Source organism: Phyllostomus hastatus, unplaced genomic scaffold, assembly GCF_019186645.2.
Source record: "Phyllostomus hastatus isolate PE091 unplaced genomic scaffold, TTU_PhHast_1.1 phas_scaffold_345, whole genome shotgun sequence".
NCBI classification, from domain to species: Eukaryota; Metazoa; Chordata; class Mammalia; order Chiroptera; family Phyllostomidae; genus Phyllostomus; species Phyllostomus hastatus.
In genome coordinates this window covers 2,082,227-2,100,004 of record NW_025334024.1, presented here as the reverse complement: position 1 = coordinate 2,100,004, position 17,778 = coordinate 2,082,227, and the positions used below count along the sequence as shown (strand labels likewise).

At 53.2% G+C, this 17,778-nt stretch overlaps 1 protein-coding gene across 1 annotated transcript in view; it reads left to right on the top strand.

The window, feature by feature from the left end:
• Positions 1-17,778, top strand: part of JPH3 (junctophilin 3) — a 94,228-nt gene that overhangs the window by 27,504 nt on the left and 48,946 nt on the right. The window contains exon 2 of the mRNA XM_045818446.1: positions 9,476-10,253. Coding sequence (XP_045674402.1) covers positions 9,476-10,253 — 778 coding nt within the window. The remainder of the gene's footprint in view (positions 1-9,475; positions 10,254-17,778) is intronic.

The window sequence follows — 17,778 nt, the reverse complement described above, 5'->3', positions numbered from 1 at the left end:
CAGTGATGCTGAGCATCTTTTCGTGTGCTCATTGCCTGACAACCTCTTTTATCTTAATTATCTCCTTAAACTCCATGTCTCCGAGAACAGCCACATTTCTCAGGCTCCAGGGGTTAGCACTTCAATGCACAGATTTGGGGGGAGCATAGTTCATCCCTAAGAAACTCCATGAGTTATAACTCTTCAGAGCCGGGCTAAAATGGGTTTTTAAGTGTGATAGTTGTGGTGCTGTTAGCGATGTGGGGGGAAAAATCTTTTCTGAGGGCAGTTGACCAAAACCCTTTTGAAAGACCTTCCTTTTAACCAAGCCATTTCATCCTAGCACTTCATCCTACGGATGTAACTTACATGGCATCAAAGATCAGCTGTCACAGATCAGAACTATTCCAGTGTCCCGCAGGACAGGGTGGGCCTGCCATTTACGTGACTGCGCAGCACACGCGTGTTGCACTAGTGGTGGCCATTATTAATGATGTAGAAAAGGTGGAGATGGCTTCAGGATACAGGGTAAACTCAGGAAGGTTCCAGAACATTGTGTACCCACCTGTGCCACAATGCTGCTGCCCTGGTCCATGAGCTGGGTGACCTTGAACTAGTCTTCGCCTCCAGATCTTCCTTTTCTACGTCCCTAAGACCCAGGGATGCCCTGATGAGGAGACCTCCCTGGGGGCTGTGACAGTTACAGGTCACCTGGCCATCTCTGGCCATCCCGATTCAGTAGGTCAGAGATGGGGCCTGAGAATGTGTGTTTTTCTTCCCTTCTCTCTTTTTTAAGAAATAGAAACACAACCAGTGGCTTTTATCTTATCCTCAGGGAAGCAGTAACTTCCTCATGGCCATTTCACAGTCCTGCCCGGCCTGGAGATGCTGGCTTGGCCCTTGTGGTGTGAAACGGCTGTGGTGGTCTTTTTAACTCTGGACAAAGTGTGTTCTGACATTTGTGTCCACAAACTCGGGAAAAACCACTTCCTGGTTGAAGTGTGAAGCAGAAAAAATAAAGGAGTGTTGTTTGGTGCATCCTCACGATGGTCAGATGTCCCCTCTGACCACTCTCTGGGGCCTGGAACAGATGAGACAGGGAGGCAGGGGCACAGGAAGCTTGGTCACCTGTGAAAAGGGGGGCCTGGAGCTTTGTAAATGCCATTGTTACCCGCAGGGAGATGCTCTGGGGTTCTCACAGCCCAGTCTAATACGCACCTAGAGCCTGGTGCTGCAAGAGGACCAGGGGTCATTTCATCAGGCCAGCATCTCCAAGCTGATGCTGCCCCAGCTCTGGAGGCCGGCGCATAGTGAGACTGCATATGCCACGAGGCTGGTCCTCTGGGCCTGTGCTGAAGGCTTCAGAGCTTAAGCTGATGGGTGGGGGCTGCAGAGGAGGAGAGTAAGAGTCTGTGAGGCTGGATCTTAGCTGGCTGAGCAGCGTGGGCCAAGCTGGCCAGACTGTGCTGCAGCTCAGGGCTTTGGTCCTTAAATCCAGACCCAGATGTTTCTTGAACCAAACAACATTGGTGTCCACACAAGCCGGGTGCTGTGCCACGTGCTGGAGTGAAACTCGAAGTGGGGTCCCCAGAGTGCAGTGTCAGCCTCACCTGGGAGCTCATCAGGAATGCAGATGCTGGGGGACACCCACCCTGTGGGGTCATGAACTTGGGTTTTAACTCACCTGCTGGGGGATGCTGAAGCTGTGCAAGTGTGAGGCCCACTGGTGGTCTCGTCTCATCCATTCTTCCTCACTATCTAGATCATTCTAGTTGGTATTTGACAGGCAAGGCTTAGGGAGGTTTGTCTCCTCACCTGAGACCACTCAGATCTCCTGTCCAGGTCTGGGCGGCAGACACCTCCACCCACGCCCTCCTCAGTGAGAGGGAAAAAGAGAGAAATAATGTGAGAGAGCAGGCCAGCGAGGGTGGGCACAGATGCCCTGGAGCCTCCCTTTGGGCGCAGCCACCTCCTCACCCGACTACGTGGTGTTTTCTCTCCTGCTCTTTACCGCCCTTGGCAGTGGGGCCCTGAAGCTGAGCTGCCCGGGGCAGTCATAGCATTGTTGACGTGGAGAGTGCTTCTGTATGTCCAAATCCACGTTCTTACTGACATCAGTTAGAAAATCAGAGATATGTTCCCACCGGGGGCAAAAATGCAGACACAAGAAGGCTGCAAACTCTGGGCACAGTAGGCTTAGCCACCCCGTCACGCCCAGTGCTTCAGTGCGCACGGTGCAGAAAGGGAACCCAGCACGTGGGTGTGGTTACCGCCGCCATTACACAGCTGAACAAACCGAAGGCGGAGACTGAAGTGAGGACCCTCAGGTGGTGGGCTGCGCTCTTCCAGAGCTCCAGCACCTCTGGGTGCACCACCCCAGCAAGAGTTGATCAGCTCTTCTCTTGTCTTGTTTTGAGAATTTGAAATTATATATACATATTTTTTACTGTGCTTTCATTTCTCTGCTACCAATCACTATATCGTTAAAAAAATAATATGAAATCTTCATACGTAAAATTAACCATTTTAAAGTGAACAGTTCAGTGGCATCTAACACATTTACAGTGTTGTGCAAATACCACCTCTATCTAGCGCCACGCTGTTCTCATCACCCCAAAAGGAACCCCATCTCCGTTCCCTGCCCCAGCACCGGCACCCTCTGGTCTGCTTCCTGTCTGTGTGGATTTGCCTGTTCAAGACACGAAGTGCTGCAAGGTCCTTTCTCCTCGCTGGTCCGCCTCGTCTGGGCCCAGGGCGTGCCCTGCACGCACACTTTCACCCTTCCCAGGGTTAGCTAATCCGTCCAAGGGTCTCCAGAGTCACAGAATTTAGGAATAAGTTGCTTAGTGCTTGCCCTCACTTCACTGATCTGAAGACTGAGACTCATAGAGGCTGTGGTTTGTCCTGGTCACTCAGCTCCTCAAGGACACGGTTGGGTGGCTCGTGGAAGGCCAGGGTGACATGATCCAGGAATTCTGGGCGAAAACGAGGGACAGCCCGAAGGCCAGATCTGGAACCGTTGCTCTGGCCGCTCTGCCACTCAGCACGAGCTGATGTTTGTCTTCGGTCTTTTGTTAGATTCCCTCTGTGTGTTTCTGTCTGGGGGCCGGGGGGACAGTAATGGCAATGTCCAGCTCATGGTGTGGACTGAGAGTGAGGTGCTGTTTACTCCTGAGGTTTTGATGATGATGATGAATAATTGTTAGCTGACTGTTAATGACCAGCCAGCACTTTACATGGATTCCCTACCTCATTTTGTCCACACAGCCACCTTCCTCCACTTTACAATTAGGAAACTGAGGCACGGAGAAGTTACAGCACTTTCCTAAGGTCACAGATCCAGGACGTGTGGGGTTCGGGTCCAGACTCTGCTCCTCACTCCTCCACGAGCCCCTGCTCCTCACAGCCTCCCCTGGGCGGTGCGAGAACCCCCTGTGGCCACCTTCACTTCTTCTTTGTGGCAAAATATACATAGTGTGAAATTTACCATTTTCCCTTTTTACGTGTACTGTTCAGCGGCATTAAATACACTCATGGTGTTCTGCAGCCTCCCCGCCACCCATCTCCAGGACTTTCCCACCTCCCCAAACTGAAACTCTGCCCCCTCTAAACACTGTCCCTGCAGCCCTCTCCCCCCTGTGCCTGGTACTGGCCCTTCACCTCCTATCTCTATGAATTTGACTCTTCTAGCGGCCTCATGTGAATAGAATCGTGCAGTATTTGTCTTTTTGTGACCGGCTTATCTCACTGAGCATAGTGTCCTCAAGGTTCATCCATGTTGTAGCCTGGGTCAGAATCTCCTTCCTCTTTAAGGCTGAATAATGCTCCGTTGTGTGGAGAGGCCCCATTTGTCTGTCCACTGTGCCTTCGCTCTTTAACCCTCATTCCATCCTTATCTGTAAGCCCTTGCACATCCTTCTCCTTGAGGGGAAGCAGAGGTGCTGGGGGCAGGGTGGATGGTCTCCTTCCTTTGCAGGGATCCTCAGTTTGGGAGGGGCCTGCCTAGCACCCCTGTCTCAGCAAAACCCTCGGTGTCATCTTAGGAGGTCCCAGCTGGGGTGACCATATTCAGCAAAAATCCTAGGATGCCCAGCTACATTTAAAGTTCAGATCACCAGTCTGATCTTCTCTAGTATAAGTATGTTAGACATGCAGTGTCCCCTAAAAAGTTGTTTGTTGTTCATGTGAAACTTAGATTTAACTGAGCACCCCATATTTTATCTGGCAGCCCCATCACAGCTCACAAGTAGAAGGGGCAGTAAGCCAGGGGTCAGCTTAGGAGGCAAGAGTCCTTACAATGGTAGCCCCCCACTGGCTGGAGGGGGGCTATAGGAAGGCCACCATCCATGCAGCAGTCTGGCCTTGTTAAAGGGCCAGGTTCCCACAGGCCACCTCATGCCCAGGCAGGGCAGAAGCCACCGGGCTGCAGAGCCAGGTCCCAGGACCCTTCTCATAACCTCGGACTGGGGCAAGTCTTTGGAGCCTCTGCCCAGCACGGGCCACGTTGGGATGCTGAGCAACACAAAATCAGCCACTGCCTTTGCCTGCTGACTATCCTTTCCTGGCAGTCAGACTGGCTGGTTGTGGGGTGGTGGTGTGGGTAGGGGGCGCTGTGGGGCATGCAGGTGTAATGACTCCTTGGGGAGGAGGTGCCCACTGCTGCAGGAGGCAGGAAAGCCCTTGGTCAGGGCAGGGGTGGGAGGAGGGAAGTGGGTGCTCAGCATTTCCCCCCAGTTGGGGGTAGCTTCCTGTGTGGATGGCAGCAGACCTCCTCCTTACCTTAGCTGCCTCATCCTGTACCTCCAGTCCCAGCTTTCAGAGTCGAGAAGTCCGACCCCTCACCTCAGGGCGGGGTGAATTCCATTCAGCTCCCCATGCCATCAGGCTGAGGCAGGGGTCCAGCTGAGACCACCTCCTCTTGGCTCCTCCCTGCCCTTCCAACCCCCTGTGCCCCCACCCCCAACGAATGATGTTCACAGGTTCCAGGCTGCAATCCTAGAAAGCACCTGGGTCGTGCATCACTTTTGAAATCCCACAAACCGAAAGGTCGCCAGTTTAATTCCCAGTCAGGGCCCGTGCCTCAGTTGTGGGCCAGATCCCTGGCTGGGGGCATGCGAGGGGCAACTGATGGATGTTTCTTTCTCACATCGATATTTCTCACCTTCTTGTTCTCCCTCCCTTCCCCTCTCTCTAAAAATAAATAAATAAATAAAATCTTTTTAAAAATGGACAGGCTACTTTCTACTGGAGCAGAGGGTGCTCCGGTCTTTGTCTGGGGCCTTGGCCAATTCCGGGCTGTTTGCACATCCTCCCCTGAGGGCTGGGCTCATGTTGCATAGGGAATGGGTATCTAGAACACAAGGCCCATTCCCCCTGGAGCATGTAATCTGAGTGAGCAGGGAAAATGCACTCAGCAAACGTGGAAGAGCCCAGGCACTCTCCTGAGTCTGTCCACGCAGTGTTGGACAAATGCCCCCAGGTTATGTGTGCTGGCGGGGGGAACACTGTGGGTTGGAGTGTTCCACCAGGCTGTGTTGAGAAGGGGATGCAAGCTGGGCTGGGTTGGGTGTGATTTGAATGGTAGGGTGGGGATTTTGAGTAAGGACAGGCTGTGTGGGCAAGGTCTCAGAGACAGAAAAGTCCATGAGTGGCCAGGACCAGTTCTGACTTGGGGGTGAAGGCAGTATGGAGTGGTGACAAGTCAGTGACAGGTCATGTGGGGCCATGTATTGGGATTCCACACTGAGTTTGGATTTTTACCTCCAGTGCAGGACACATAAATAAAGGAGACGGCCTGGGTGGGAGACAGTAGGGAGTAGCGGGGGGTGGGGCAGACTGGAAGGGGTGTGCCTGTCTAGAGGAGGCAACTGCTGCTGCACTCCAGTCTGTTTTGCTCCCTGAAATTAAAGACCCAAGGTTGCCAGATCTTGTACTTTTTAGGAGAAACAAGAGAATTGAACTTTTCTGTGAAATCTTTTGACTTTGAAATGTTGGCTATTAATTTCAATTTTTTTTAATAAAAATGCTGTGTGGGACCATTAAAACCTGTATAGTGGCAAGTTTTAGCCTCTGAGCCTCTGGTTTGCACCCCCCGCTACAGTGGGTTGAAAGAGTGATGGGACATACTCCACCCCCGTTCTCACCCCAAAGCCCTTCCCAGGTGGAGTGAGGAGTCCTCTCATGGGTGCCTTGCTGAGGCCTGGTAATAATTCTAATAAGAAGCAGGACAGATGCAGATTGAGGTTTACTTCATGTATGCTACCATGCTGAGGGTCATTTAATTCTTACAACGACTTATGGCGTGAGGAATTTTAGACTCCTTCTATTACAGTTGGAGAAACTGAGGGTCAGAGGGGTCCAGGAACTAGCCTAAAGTCACAGAGAAAATAAGCAGAGCAAGAATATGAGCCCAGTCTTGCTAATTTTTTTCTTTTTCTTTTATTATGGTAAGATATAGATAACATAAAACATACAATTTTAATCACATTTTAAAGTAGATTTCATTGGTTATGCTATTACAGTTGTCGCAGTTTTTCTCTCTTTGCCTCCCTCCTCCCAGTAATCCCCTTCCCTCCAGCAATCCCCCTGCTTAGTTCATGTCCATGGGTCATGTGTGGAAGTTCCTTGGCTTCTCCATTTCCTAGTGTTCTGAACCTCCCCCTGTCTGTTTTGCCCTGCCAATTATGCTTCACAATCCCTACCCATTTACCCCATTCTCCCCCTTCTCCCTCCCAGCTGGTAACCCTCCAAATGATCTCCATACCTATGATTCTGTTCCTCTTCTGGTTGTTTGCTTAGTTTTTTTGTTTGTTTTTAGATTCAGTTGTTGATCATTGTGAATTTGTTGCCTTTTTAATGTTCATGGTTTTGATCTTTTTTTCTTAAATAAGCCCCTTTAACATTTCATGTAATAATGGCTCAGTGATGATGAATTCCTCCAGCTTTACCTTGTCTGGGAAGCACTTTATCTGCCCTTTCATTCTAAATTAAAGGTTTGCTGGACAGAGTAATCTAGATTGTAGGTCCTTGCTATTCATTTCTTTGAATACTTCTTGCCAGCCCCTCCTTGCCTGCAAAGTTTCTTTTGGGAAATCAGCTGATAGTCTTATGGGAACTCCCTCGTAGGTAGGTAACTGCTTTTCTCTTGCCGCCTTTAAAATTCTCTCTTTATCTTTAACCTTTGGCATTTTAATTATGATATACCTATCTTGGTGTGTCCCTCTTTGGGTCCAACTTGTTTGAGACTCTCTGTGTTTCCTGGACTTACACATCTATTTCCTTCACCAAATTAGGAAAGTTTTCTTTTATTATTTTTTCAAATAATTTTTCAATTTCTTGGTCTTCCTCTTCTCCTTCTGGCACCCCTATGATTCAGATGTTGGTACTTTTAAAGTTGTCCCAGAGGTTCCTAAGCCTCTCCTCATTTTTTGTTCTTGTTGAATGTTACTTCTTTCTGTTCTTGTTGAATGTTTATTTCTTCCTTCTGTTCCAGATCGTTGATTTGAATCCAGGCTTCCTTCCTTTTATTGTTAGTTCCCTATGGATTTTTCTTTATTTCATTTACTGTAGCCTTCATTTCTTCCTTTATTTTGTTGTTGTACTCAATGAGTTCTCTGAACATCCTGATCCACCAGTGTTTTGAACTCGGCATCTGATAGATTGGCTATTTCCATTTCATTTAGTTCTTTTTCTGGGGTTTTCTTCTGTGCTTTTATGTGGGCTATATTTCTTTGCCTCCGCAATTTGGCAGCCTCCCTGTGTTCTTTGTATTAGATCGAGCTACATTGACTCCCTGTCTTAGCAGTGTGGCTTTTGTAAAAAAGGCACCTGTAAATCGTGTGGGGCAGAGCCTTAGACAATCGCCATGTCAGGGCAACCCGCTTCACCGCTTTGTGGCTGTGTGTGTGGGGGGGGCACTCAGAGAGGGAACAATGCTTGGCTTCTGGAGTTTTGCCTGGTACTCACCCCATTCCCAGTCACTTCACCCACTTTCCATATGCAATTGATAGCCTTCCAGTTGCTGCCCTGGGGTTTGCATATGGTTTAAGTCTGTGCGGGCTCTTAAAGCAGTGAAAATCCAGCAGTTTCTTCTGTTGCCCCAACCCCCACTGGTTTTTATAGCCAGAGGTAATGGGGATTTTTTTTTTCCAGTGCTGGGGCCCTGGGCTCTGTGGTCTGGGCTGGGGCTAGGATTGCTCGCTCCAAGGTATCCCTCCTAATTTTTATCTGCCACACGTGCATGTGGGGCTGTCCATCCCACCACCTTTCCACGCCATCTCTGCGACTCCACCCCACCTACTCATCTGGATGAATGTGGCTTCTTTAAGTCCTTGGTTGTCAGACTTCCATACAGCTCAATTTTCAGACAGTTCTGAGTGTTATTAGTTTTTGAGATCTGGTTAAAATTCTTTCTATGTTTGCAAAAGGAGGTGAAGCATGTCTACTACCTATGCCTCTACCTTGACCAGAAGTCCCCCATTTTAATCACTTTTAAGAGCACAGTCCAGAAGCATTAATTACATTCACTGTTATGCAACCATCACCTGTATTTTCAAAACTTTTCCATCACCTGAAACAGAAACTCTGTTTTCATTAAACAACTCCCCATTTCCCCTCCCCCAGCCCCTGGCAATCACCATTCCATTTTCTGTCTTTATGAATTTAACTACTCAATGCAATGACAAACGTAACCATATAGGTTTTCACTCAGCATAGCATCCTCAAGGTTCATCCATGTTGTAGCATATGCCAAAATTTTTTTCCTTTTTAGGGGTGAATAACATTCCACGCCATAGATAGACCCCACTTTGTTCATTCATTCATGGGTCAGTGGGCATATGGGTTGTTGCTGGCTGCTGGCTGCTGTGAATAGTGCTGCTATGAATGTGACAAATATCTCTTCAAGTCCCCCCACTTTTCACTCTTCTGGGGATATCAGGTCTGCTCATTTCAATGCCTTAAGGTCTCCAAGCACTTAGGTCCCCATGCAGTTAAAGGTGTCCCCAACAAGTGCTCTTCTGAACTCTTCTTGGATGCCTCTGGCAATGGGGAAGTTACTACCTGCAAAGCAGCCTCTTCAGTACTCAGTCTGTAGCCCAGATCTGTGTCCCTGTAGCTGCTGATATGCTGCTTCTTCCTTCTTCCCAGTCTTTTCCGAGGTGGCCTTCTGCCTGTGCATGGGGGAGCTCTCCAGTTCACTCTTGACTCTGTGCTCCTGCCTGCACATCACAGACTATGAGGCCTCTCTTCCCCCTCCCCAACTTTTAAGGGAGAGGACAAAATGCAAATGCAACTGTGGGAAGCAGCATGGACGTGTCTTTAAAAACAACCATTGGTGATACAAATTGTAAAAATGCACCACAGCCTGTCAGCCTCACTGTTAGCCTCACCAAGCTGTCCCAAGACAGAGAGGACCGTGAAGGCTCTGTCTACTGTATAAGGTGCCCTTCCTCCATCACTGTCTTGGGAGCTCACTTTGTCTCCTCTGTCTCCACAGGGACCTACCAGGGCCAGTGGGTCGGAGGCATGCGCCAAGGCTATGGTGTGCGGCAGAGTGTCCCCTATGGCATGGCGGCTGTCATCCGCTCGCCCCTGAGGACGTCCATCAACTCTCTTCGGAGCGAGCACACCAACGGTGCCGCGCTGCACCCGGACGCCTCCCCGGCGGTGGCCGGCTCCCCGGCCGTGTCCCGAGGGGGCTTCGTGCTGGTGGCCCACAGTGACTCCGAGATCCTCAAGAGCAAGAAGAAGGGGCTGTTCCGGCGCTCGCTGCTGAGCGGGCTGAAGCTGCGCAAGTCGGAGTCCAAGAGCAGCCTGGCCAGCCAGCGCAGCAAGCAGAGCTCGTTCCGCAGCGAGGCCGGCATGAGCACGGTCAGCTCCACGGCCAGCGACATCCACTCCACCATCAGCCTGGGTGAGGGCGAGGCCGAGCTGTCGGTCATCGAGGACGACATCGACGCCACCACCACGGAGACCTACGTGGGCGAGTGGAAGAACGACAAGCGGGCGGGCTTCGGCGTGAGCCAGCGCTCCGACGGGCTCAAGTATGAGGGCGAGTGGGCCAGCAACCGGCGGCACGGCTACGGCTGCATGACCTTCCCCGATGGCACCAAGGAGGAGGGCAAGTACAAGCAGAACATCCTTGTGAGCGGCAAGCGCAAGAACCTCATCCCGCTGCGCGCCAGCAAGATCCGCGAGAAGGTGGATCGGGCAGTGGAGGCGGCAGAGCGGGCCGCCACCATTGCCAAGCAGAAGGCGGAGATTGCGGCCTCCAGGTAGGAGAGTGTGGAGAGGGCATGGGTTATCAGGTGGTTCTGAGTTGCCAGCTGGGCCCAGTCTAGTCAGCCGTGCTGCCTGGTTAAAGGCCTACACTGGCATTTCTCAAACTATGTGCTTTGGAGCCCTGGGGTTCCTCAGAGGTTCTCAGAGATGAGGCAAGAGGTTCTGGGTCCTACAGCCCCTCCTCCAATAGAGCAATATGTCTTTTGTCTGTTTATATGCTGATGTTTAATGTAAAATCTTGACGAACAAAGAAGTGGGCCATTCTGGTAAGTTGCATAGGATGGTGCCGGCGAAGAGAAAGGTGCAGTGCCTCCGTGGCCGCATTCCCAGCTGGGAGAGGTGTGCCCAGCATTGCCCGGGTGTGGAAGGAGGGTGGAAGCTGCCCTGGCCACCTGGCCTCCAGCCCAGATTGTCCCTGGGTGCTGGGAGACAGCTGAACATATTATATTGTCTGTAGGCGACAGGCAAGCCTTGGTACCGTGGGCCAGCAGTTGTTCCGAAGGGGTTGCAGGACTCACTGAGTTTGGGGTCAGCAGAGCTTCAGAACCCTAAGCAGTGAGTCCGGAGTTGATGTGGGTGGGCACCATGTTGAATTTTGAGGTATCTTTGGTGTTGGTGCAGGCATAGGGGCTTTAGAGCTGGAAGAGGGGGTGCCCAGGGACTGTCTCCCTGGGAGCTGCAGTGGTGAGCTCATACACCTGGATCTGGTCCAGGTGAGGCTGTGGGAGGCTGTGGACCGAGAAACAAGGCAGGTGCCTGCCACAGGCTGAAGGAAGTTGTCCTGTTGAAATCCAAGGGCTGTCTGTTTGCCACGCTCCTGGCTTCTAAAGGAGCAGTTCCTGCCTGAGTTAACCAGGAGTCCCTACTGTCTGTTCGCTTTCCTGGGTCAGGGGGGCCCTTGAGGTCCGCCACGAGAGTCCTGGTGCTTGGGAAAAGGATCTGGGGACTGCTTTGGGTCCCTCAGTGTGCCCAGGCCAGAGCTTCCAGGACGAGTGTCTTTCTGGATGATTCTGTATTCTCAGCCAGGGGCAGTCCTAGGGTTACTCGAGGAAAGCTCCCAGCTCAGGTATGCTCAGGCCTTCCCAACCTCATCACTTAATTAAAATTTTAGCCCATTTGGTTCTGGTTGTCAATGACCTTTGATCCCTAGTGAAAGGACAGAAATGGTGGCCACGGTTTGTTGGCAGAATATCTGCCACTCACAGCATCTGAGGCTTTAGAGGGAGACGAATCCATTCCAAGAGGCTGACAGAAAAATGGCATCACTACCCGAGCACCGAGGTCAGAATTGCTGTGCTCACCTCCTCTCTACTCCCCCGGAAACGTTCAGGCGATAGAAATAAACAGGAGCTGCGTTTATGACTACTCACCTGGTATTTCAGGATCAGATGAGGTTCCGTAGTTATTTTTTTCCAATATAAATGTAATATTTGCCCCATATAGAGAAATTGGACAATGGAATGTGAAAGGAGAAAAGCAACATGAGGTCTGGTCTGATGTGTCACCAGAGACTCTTGTTGGCATTTTGCCGTATTTCTTTCCTTTCAGTGATTTTTTTTTTTTACCTTTTGTATTATGTTTGTTTTGTTGACCTCAGTGGACAAGAAGTAGTTACAAAGCAGGACATGGCATTGTCAAAGATTTGGGGCCCTCGCCAGGTGGCTCAATTGGTTGGAGCCTCGTCCTGTACACCAGAAGGTCACGGGTTTGATTCCTGGTCAGGGCACATACCTAGATTGCAGGTTTGGTCCCCGGTTGGAGTGCATATGGGAGGCAAGGGATCAATGTTTCACATCGATGTTTCCCCCACTCCCACCCCCATCTGTCTCTCTCTTTCTGAAATCAATAAACATGTCATCAGGTGAGGTTTAAAAAGAGGTTTTGGGTGCTGCTGACAGCTCCCACTGAGGTTCCGGGGGGCACAGAACTGGTTTATTTTAGAGTCCGACGACCAGGCGAGTTTGTTAGGACTGAGGAGCTTTCTGACAAACCCCACAGAAGCTGGGGTGCTTGTCTCATGAAGGAGCCGAGGTGGTGGTGTAGGCGGAGCTCAGAGTCAGCACACCCAGGGGCCTCCGCTCTGGCGGGTCTCCAGTGTTTCTGAGCCCTCATTTCCACACCTGTGAAACAGGAGTAAGGGCACCTGCCTGCCCTGAAGGCCTGGGACCTAAGGACAGCCCCCTCCCGGGCCTGGGGCCTCCGTGCTCCTCCGGACAGGGGAGAGTGTGGGGTTCCTCGAGGCTGATCGATGGGCAGTGCGGACCAGGAGTGGGCCAGAGTGCTGGGCCAGGGGGGCGAGAGGGGCACAAGGAAGTCGGAGCAGCTCGGACCCGGGGCGCATTGGCCAGCCAGCCTCGGTGCTCCTGAGTCTCCTGGAGAGGCCTTGCCGGTGTGTTACTTCATGCGGGAGGGGCACTGAGTGAGGGAGAGGAGAGAGCTAAGTCCAGATCACGGGTGTGGAGGGCCTGGCCAGTGCCTGGGCCGAGGTCAGGGAGGATAAAGTGGGTTCCTGATTGCACCTACCTGCTACACATGGGGCTTTGGAGCCCCGTCCCTTTGTGAGAACCAGATTGGCTGACAGTGTCCCACTCAGTACATACACACGCCCCACAACACACACACACACACTCTTGTAAACACCTTCGCAGCTCTCACACACACAGCTTGGACCCTCACATACACGCTCAGGCGCACACACGGAGACGTGGGCACTGCAGGAGGGGTGATGCGTAGCCTGGACCCGTGCAGTGTCGGGGGGGATACAGCCCCCAAGCTCCCTCCCTCTCCTCCTAGATGGGTCTCCCAAGTCATGGAACAAAGTCGGAGTCTAGCATTTAAAACATGTCTGAGAAGAGGGCAAACCTCAGGCGGCATCTGGAATGGCTTCTCAGAGTCCGAGCTCATGGAGCCTGCAACCCACGTCCAGCCTGGGCCCACCACGGCCGAGTTACCTGGGGGAGAGACTCTCCCTCTTTGGGACAATGGAGTGTGAAAGGAGAAAAGCAACATGAGCTCTGGTCTGATGTGTCACCAGAGACTCGGGATGGGAGGGGCAGCACACAGAGCCCTCAGCTCCTGTGGGGCCTGGTGTGCTCCATTGTCCTCGCAGTGCTCCCCTGAGCCATGCTGGCCCCTCTCACCCTCCACTCCCCAGCCTTGAAGGAAGGTGGGTGTGTCTGCAGGTCCACAGATGCCACCTGGTCACGCTGGCTTCCTGGTGCCCAGGGTTGCTCCTTGGAGGCAGGAAGTGAGTGTCTTCAGTCACCACGATGGGGATGAGACCAAGCCTCATTCCCGGCTGCACGTGGAGCCTGCATCCTGCATTTCCTCAGTGGGCTTAGAGTTGGAAAAAAGGAGGAGGGAACAGAGGCTTCATCCTTGAGAGTGAAGCCAGCAGATGGATGGCTGGACCAGTGTCCCCAAAGCCCCAAGGCCCACCCTGCACTGGAGTATGAAAGTGGCCCCATGGGGCTGCAGAGTGGCTGGTCCCGAAGGGACTCTGGTCACTGTCACAGCCAAGAAAGAGACCCCTGGGTGAAAAGGGAACTGTGACCAGCAGGGCATGGGTTGCTGAGCTGAGTCAGAGACACAGTTTGGTGTGTCCTTGTCAGAGTGCCCGGGGTCTTCCCTGTGCTCCCAGGCGGTGGACACAGGCTTTCTTGTTAAACGGGGTTGCACAGAGCTTGCATTCTGAGAGGTGGTCCCATTCTCTCCATGTCACAGAGTGGCCCAACGCCCACAGTGGCCAAGGGCCAGGGCCCGGCAATACAACTGAGCAGGAGCCAGGATGCCTCCTGGGGCAGTGTCTGCAGCGGGTTCCCCAGCCCCCACACTCCCCGCCCCCACCCACCACTCCCCTTGCATGTGCTGGAGTTCCTGGGGTGCTCGGACACATGCTGGCCACCCCGAGGTGCTGAGTTCCTGGGCTGCAGAGCCCTTCAGATCTCTCCAGGTGATTATCAGGTGTCCTCAGCACCCTTAGGGGGGAAGTAAAATGCAAATGGCAGGGCCCCACCTCCAGAGCTTTTGATTGGGTGAGTCTGGGTGTGGGCCTGAGAACCTGCATTCCCAAGGACTCCCCAGGATGCTGACACGGCTGTGTCGAGAACTGCCACTCTTCTCTCACAGGAAGCCACGGGGGAGAGGAGATGCTCACAGATATGCCTGTGACTAAGGCAGAAGGTGGAGGGTGCCTGACAGGGTGTTCAGCGGGAGGCCAGGGTGACGGGCAGGTGCATGAGGCTGGTTGATCTGGATGAGATGAGATCAGAGCAGATGGCACTGCCATCCTTCGCCCGTGACATCCTCCTACAGGGTCCTCTGCACCCCCTTGTGGACCCCCGTCAGTGATGGGCTGTGATGTACCCCATTCTGCCCTGTCACTCAGCCAGGCTAGTCGGTTGGGGCAGACTGTGGCCTGTTTACCCCTCCCCTTCTGCCCTCCCTGTGGTGGCCCTGAACTTTCAGCAGCAGCCTGGGTCGATGTCTCAGGCTTGAGAAGGTGTCTGATGCCATGCCCAGAGCTGTGGGAGGGAACGCTGGGGCCCACCCACGGGCTGTGTCTGCCCAGTGTTGGGCAGGGTGTGAAACGTGTCAGCTCATTGGACCCTGTAGCCCTGTGAGGGTCCCGTGGGAATTTGGTGGTGTTGCTTTGGCTGGGCCCCCTCTCTCTGCCTGCTCCGTGATTTGTCTCAAATGTTACTGTGGAGAGATGTCAAAAGGTTTTGCAAAGTGGTAAAACGCTGACAGGAGGAGGTGTTTATTCTCATGCATTGACCCCATTCTGCTGGAACATGAACTTCCCCGGCCAGGGGTGCAGTGCAGAGTCCCTGGAGTCTAGGAGGGTGTCTGGCTTAACAGCTTCTACTCTGTGCAGTAGTTATATTGTGAATGAATGGGTAACTGTTAGGCCCCACTTTCTTTCACTGTTGGGGCACCGGCTACTTCCTTTGGTTCTGGGGACCTGGAGGTGTGGCAGCGGCCATGGCCATCCTAGAGCACAGGGTGACTGGGCCAAGTTCACAAGGAGTGCAGGTTGTGACAGCTGAGTGACCAGCTCTTTCCAAGGGACCATGGGATCCTGCTTGCCCCTTGGTGCCCACAGATTCTCCAGAGTGCAAGGTGGACCCTCCTGGGTCCAGCAAGGCAGCATCTTCCACAAAGTTCATGGGAGAGAGAACTGTGTGCTCCTGAGGTTTAGGTCAGTGCCCGGGCCCAGACACCCCACAGAGGTGGTCCAAGTCCTGATGCCCTAGTGTGCTCTGTGGCCATGGGCAGGCCGCCGACTCCGCAGAGGGTGGTGCAGGTAAATCCCCCCGGGGTCCTGCATTGTGGGGGTCACATGAGATGGTGTGTGTTCAGTGTGTAGCACAGCGCCCAGGCGTGAGGATGTTTGCGAAGGGTGAAGGTGAGGATGAGAATTCACTGTGTGCAATCCCCCACCCCCCGGAGGTCCCTGCAGGGGACCAGGTTGGCTCCTGAACTTGCTCTTCAGGTTGCCTGGGGGCTGGAGTGGTGGGGGACAGATAGCCAGAACACACTGGGCAGGACAGTGCTCCAGACACTGCACATCTCCACCCCCTACTTCTTGGCCTGGCCTCCCTCTGGCACTCAACCCAGAGCCTAGAGCTTGGAGCCAGCTCGGCTTCCTGGGAGTGACCGCTCGCTGTACTTGGGGCTGAGGAGGAGGCAGACGTGGTGCGGGGGGGCTGTGCTTTTCAAGGATCTCTTATTCCCCTGGGAGCAGCCCTGGACGAACGTGGGTGTGTGAGATGGAGGTAGGGCTGGGATGAGAGGCCGAGGGCTCAAAGGGTGTCTGTCGTCCTGGTGGCGGCAGGAGCCTCCCTGGAGGTGGCCGGCCAGAGGAGGGCACCTCCTCCTGTGCACTGAGGCTTGCTGGGTCGTCATGGCAGTTGCAGGGCTGTCAGCTGACACCCTGTCTTATGATGCTTTGCTGAGTGAGCAGAATCGCAGGCAGGTGGAGGCAGGAGGGACCTTGATAGGCATTTAGACGGGAAATGACAAATTCTTGGCTCATTGGCAGCCATTCCTCCTCCTGCAACTGTGGCAGACATGGCTAATTGATCGTTGCACTCAGAATCCTCCCACTAGGCAGGTAGGCCCTCTGAAGGATGGGACCATCTCTGCCAGTGCTGTGGGAAAGCGGGCCCAGTGGGCAGTGTGGCCGAGAGCCAGGCCCCCTGTATTACAGGGCAACACCAGGTCTCAGAGCTAGGGCTGGACCTCACGCCTGGGGTGCTGCCTCCCGCCCTGCTCCATGTCTCAGCCACTTCAGACCTGGACCAAATTCAGGGGCCCCCAATTGTGAATTTGGGGGTGTTGGCTGGCTCCCTCAAAATGTTCCTTAAATACAGCATTGTCCCGGGAATGAGAAGGATTTGGTGTGCAAACCTCAGGTGCGGCCCCTTCCAAATGTGCAGCCAATTCCTGAGCACCTGCTGTGTGCCAGGCCCGGAGCTGGTATTTCTGCTGCCAGGTCTCGGGGCACCCTGCCTGTTTGCCGTCAGCTGTCCGTGTGGCTCCCCCGCTCCTGTGACTCACAGACCCGCAGCAGGCCCAACCCACAGCCGGGTGCAGGGAGACATGCGCAGAGCCTGGTGTCCAGGTGGGGCCGGATCACCTGCCAGAAGATTTCCTGGGGCTCTCTGACTAGGGCATGTTTGCATTTCAATGGAAACAGGACCTCTGAGGGTCTGAAACTGAGGGTCTAAAAAATATGATTAAAATGATAATATATTCTTGTAAAATATTAAAACAGTCAGACAGATTGGTATGAGGTAACCGTGTCCCACCAGGACCTGCTCCTGTCCTCACAGAGAATGACAGTCTTCTCAGACTTTTCTTCAACACACGTGCAGACACGTACGTCACACCCGTGTGATTTCGTGTTGCAGTGACGGAGCCGCACTGTCCGAGTTGTTTTGCCATTTGTTTTTCTTTCCTCCTCACTCACATCAAGGACGTCTTTCCATGTCGGCAAACCCAGACTTGTAGGTTTCTCTCTTGGCTACGTGATGCTGTTGCTCCAGCCCCTCCTCTGTCTACGAACGTGTGAGGTGCGTCCGGTCTCTCAGCCTCACACACCAAGCAACAGAGACCATCCTTGTCCACGCACCTTTGCTGCTGGGTGGGTGCGTCTGCACCATAACCTCCCACAGCAGGCACTGCTGGCTGCGAGGTGGGTGCATTTAAAGCCTATGGGAGATGCTGCCACATTGCCTGGCAAAAAGGCTGCACCAGTTTACCTTGTCTGGGAGGGAGGCCTGCAGGAGGAGGTGGTGGGGTGGCCTTGACCGCCGCTGTGCCCTGTGGGGTTTGTCCCCAAGGCAGGCAGATAATGGCCCCCAGACAAGCCCATGTCCCACTCCCTGGAATCTGTGGATGTCACCTTCCGTGGCAAAAGGGACTTTGCAGGAGTGCTTAAATTAAGGGCCGTGAGATGAGGGGATTATGCGGGATTATCTGGTGGGAGGTGAGTGTAATCCCAAGGGTCCTGAT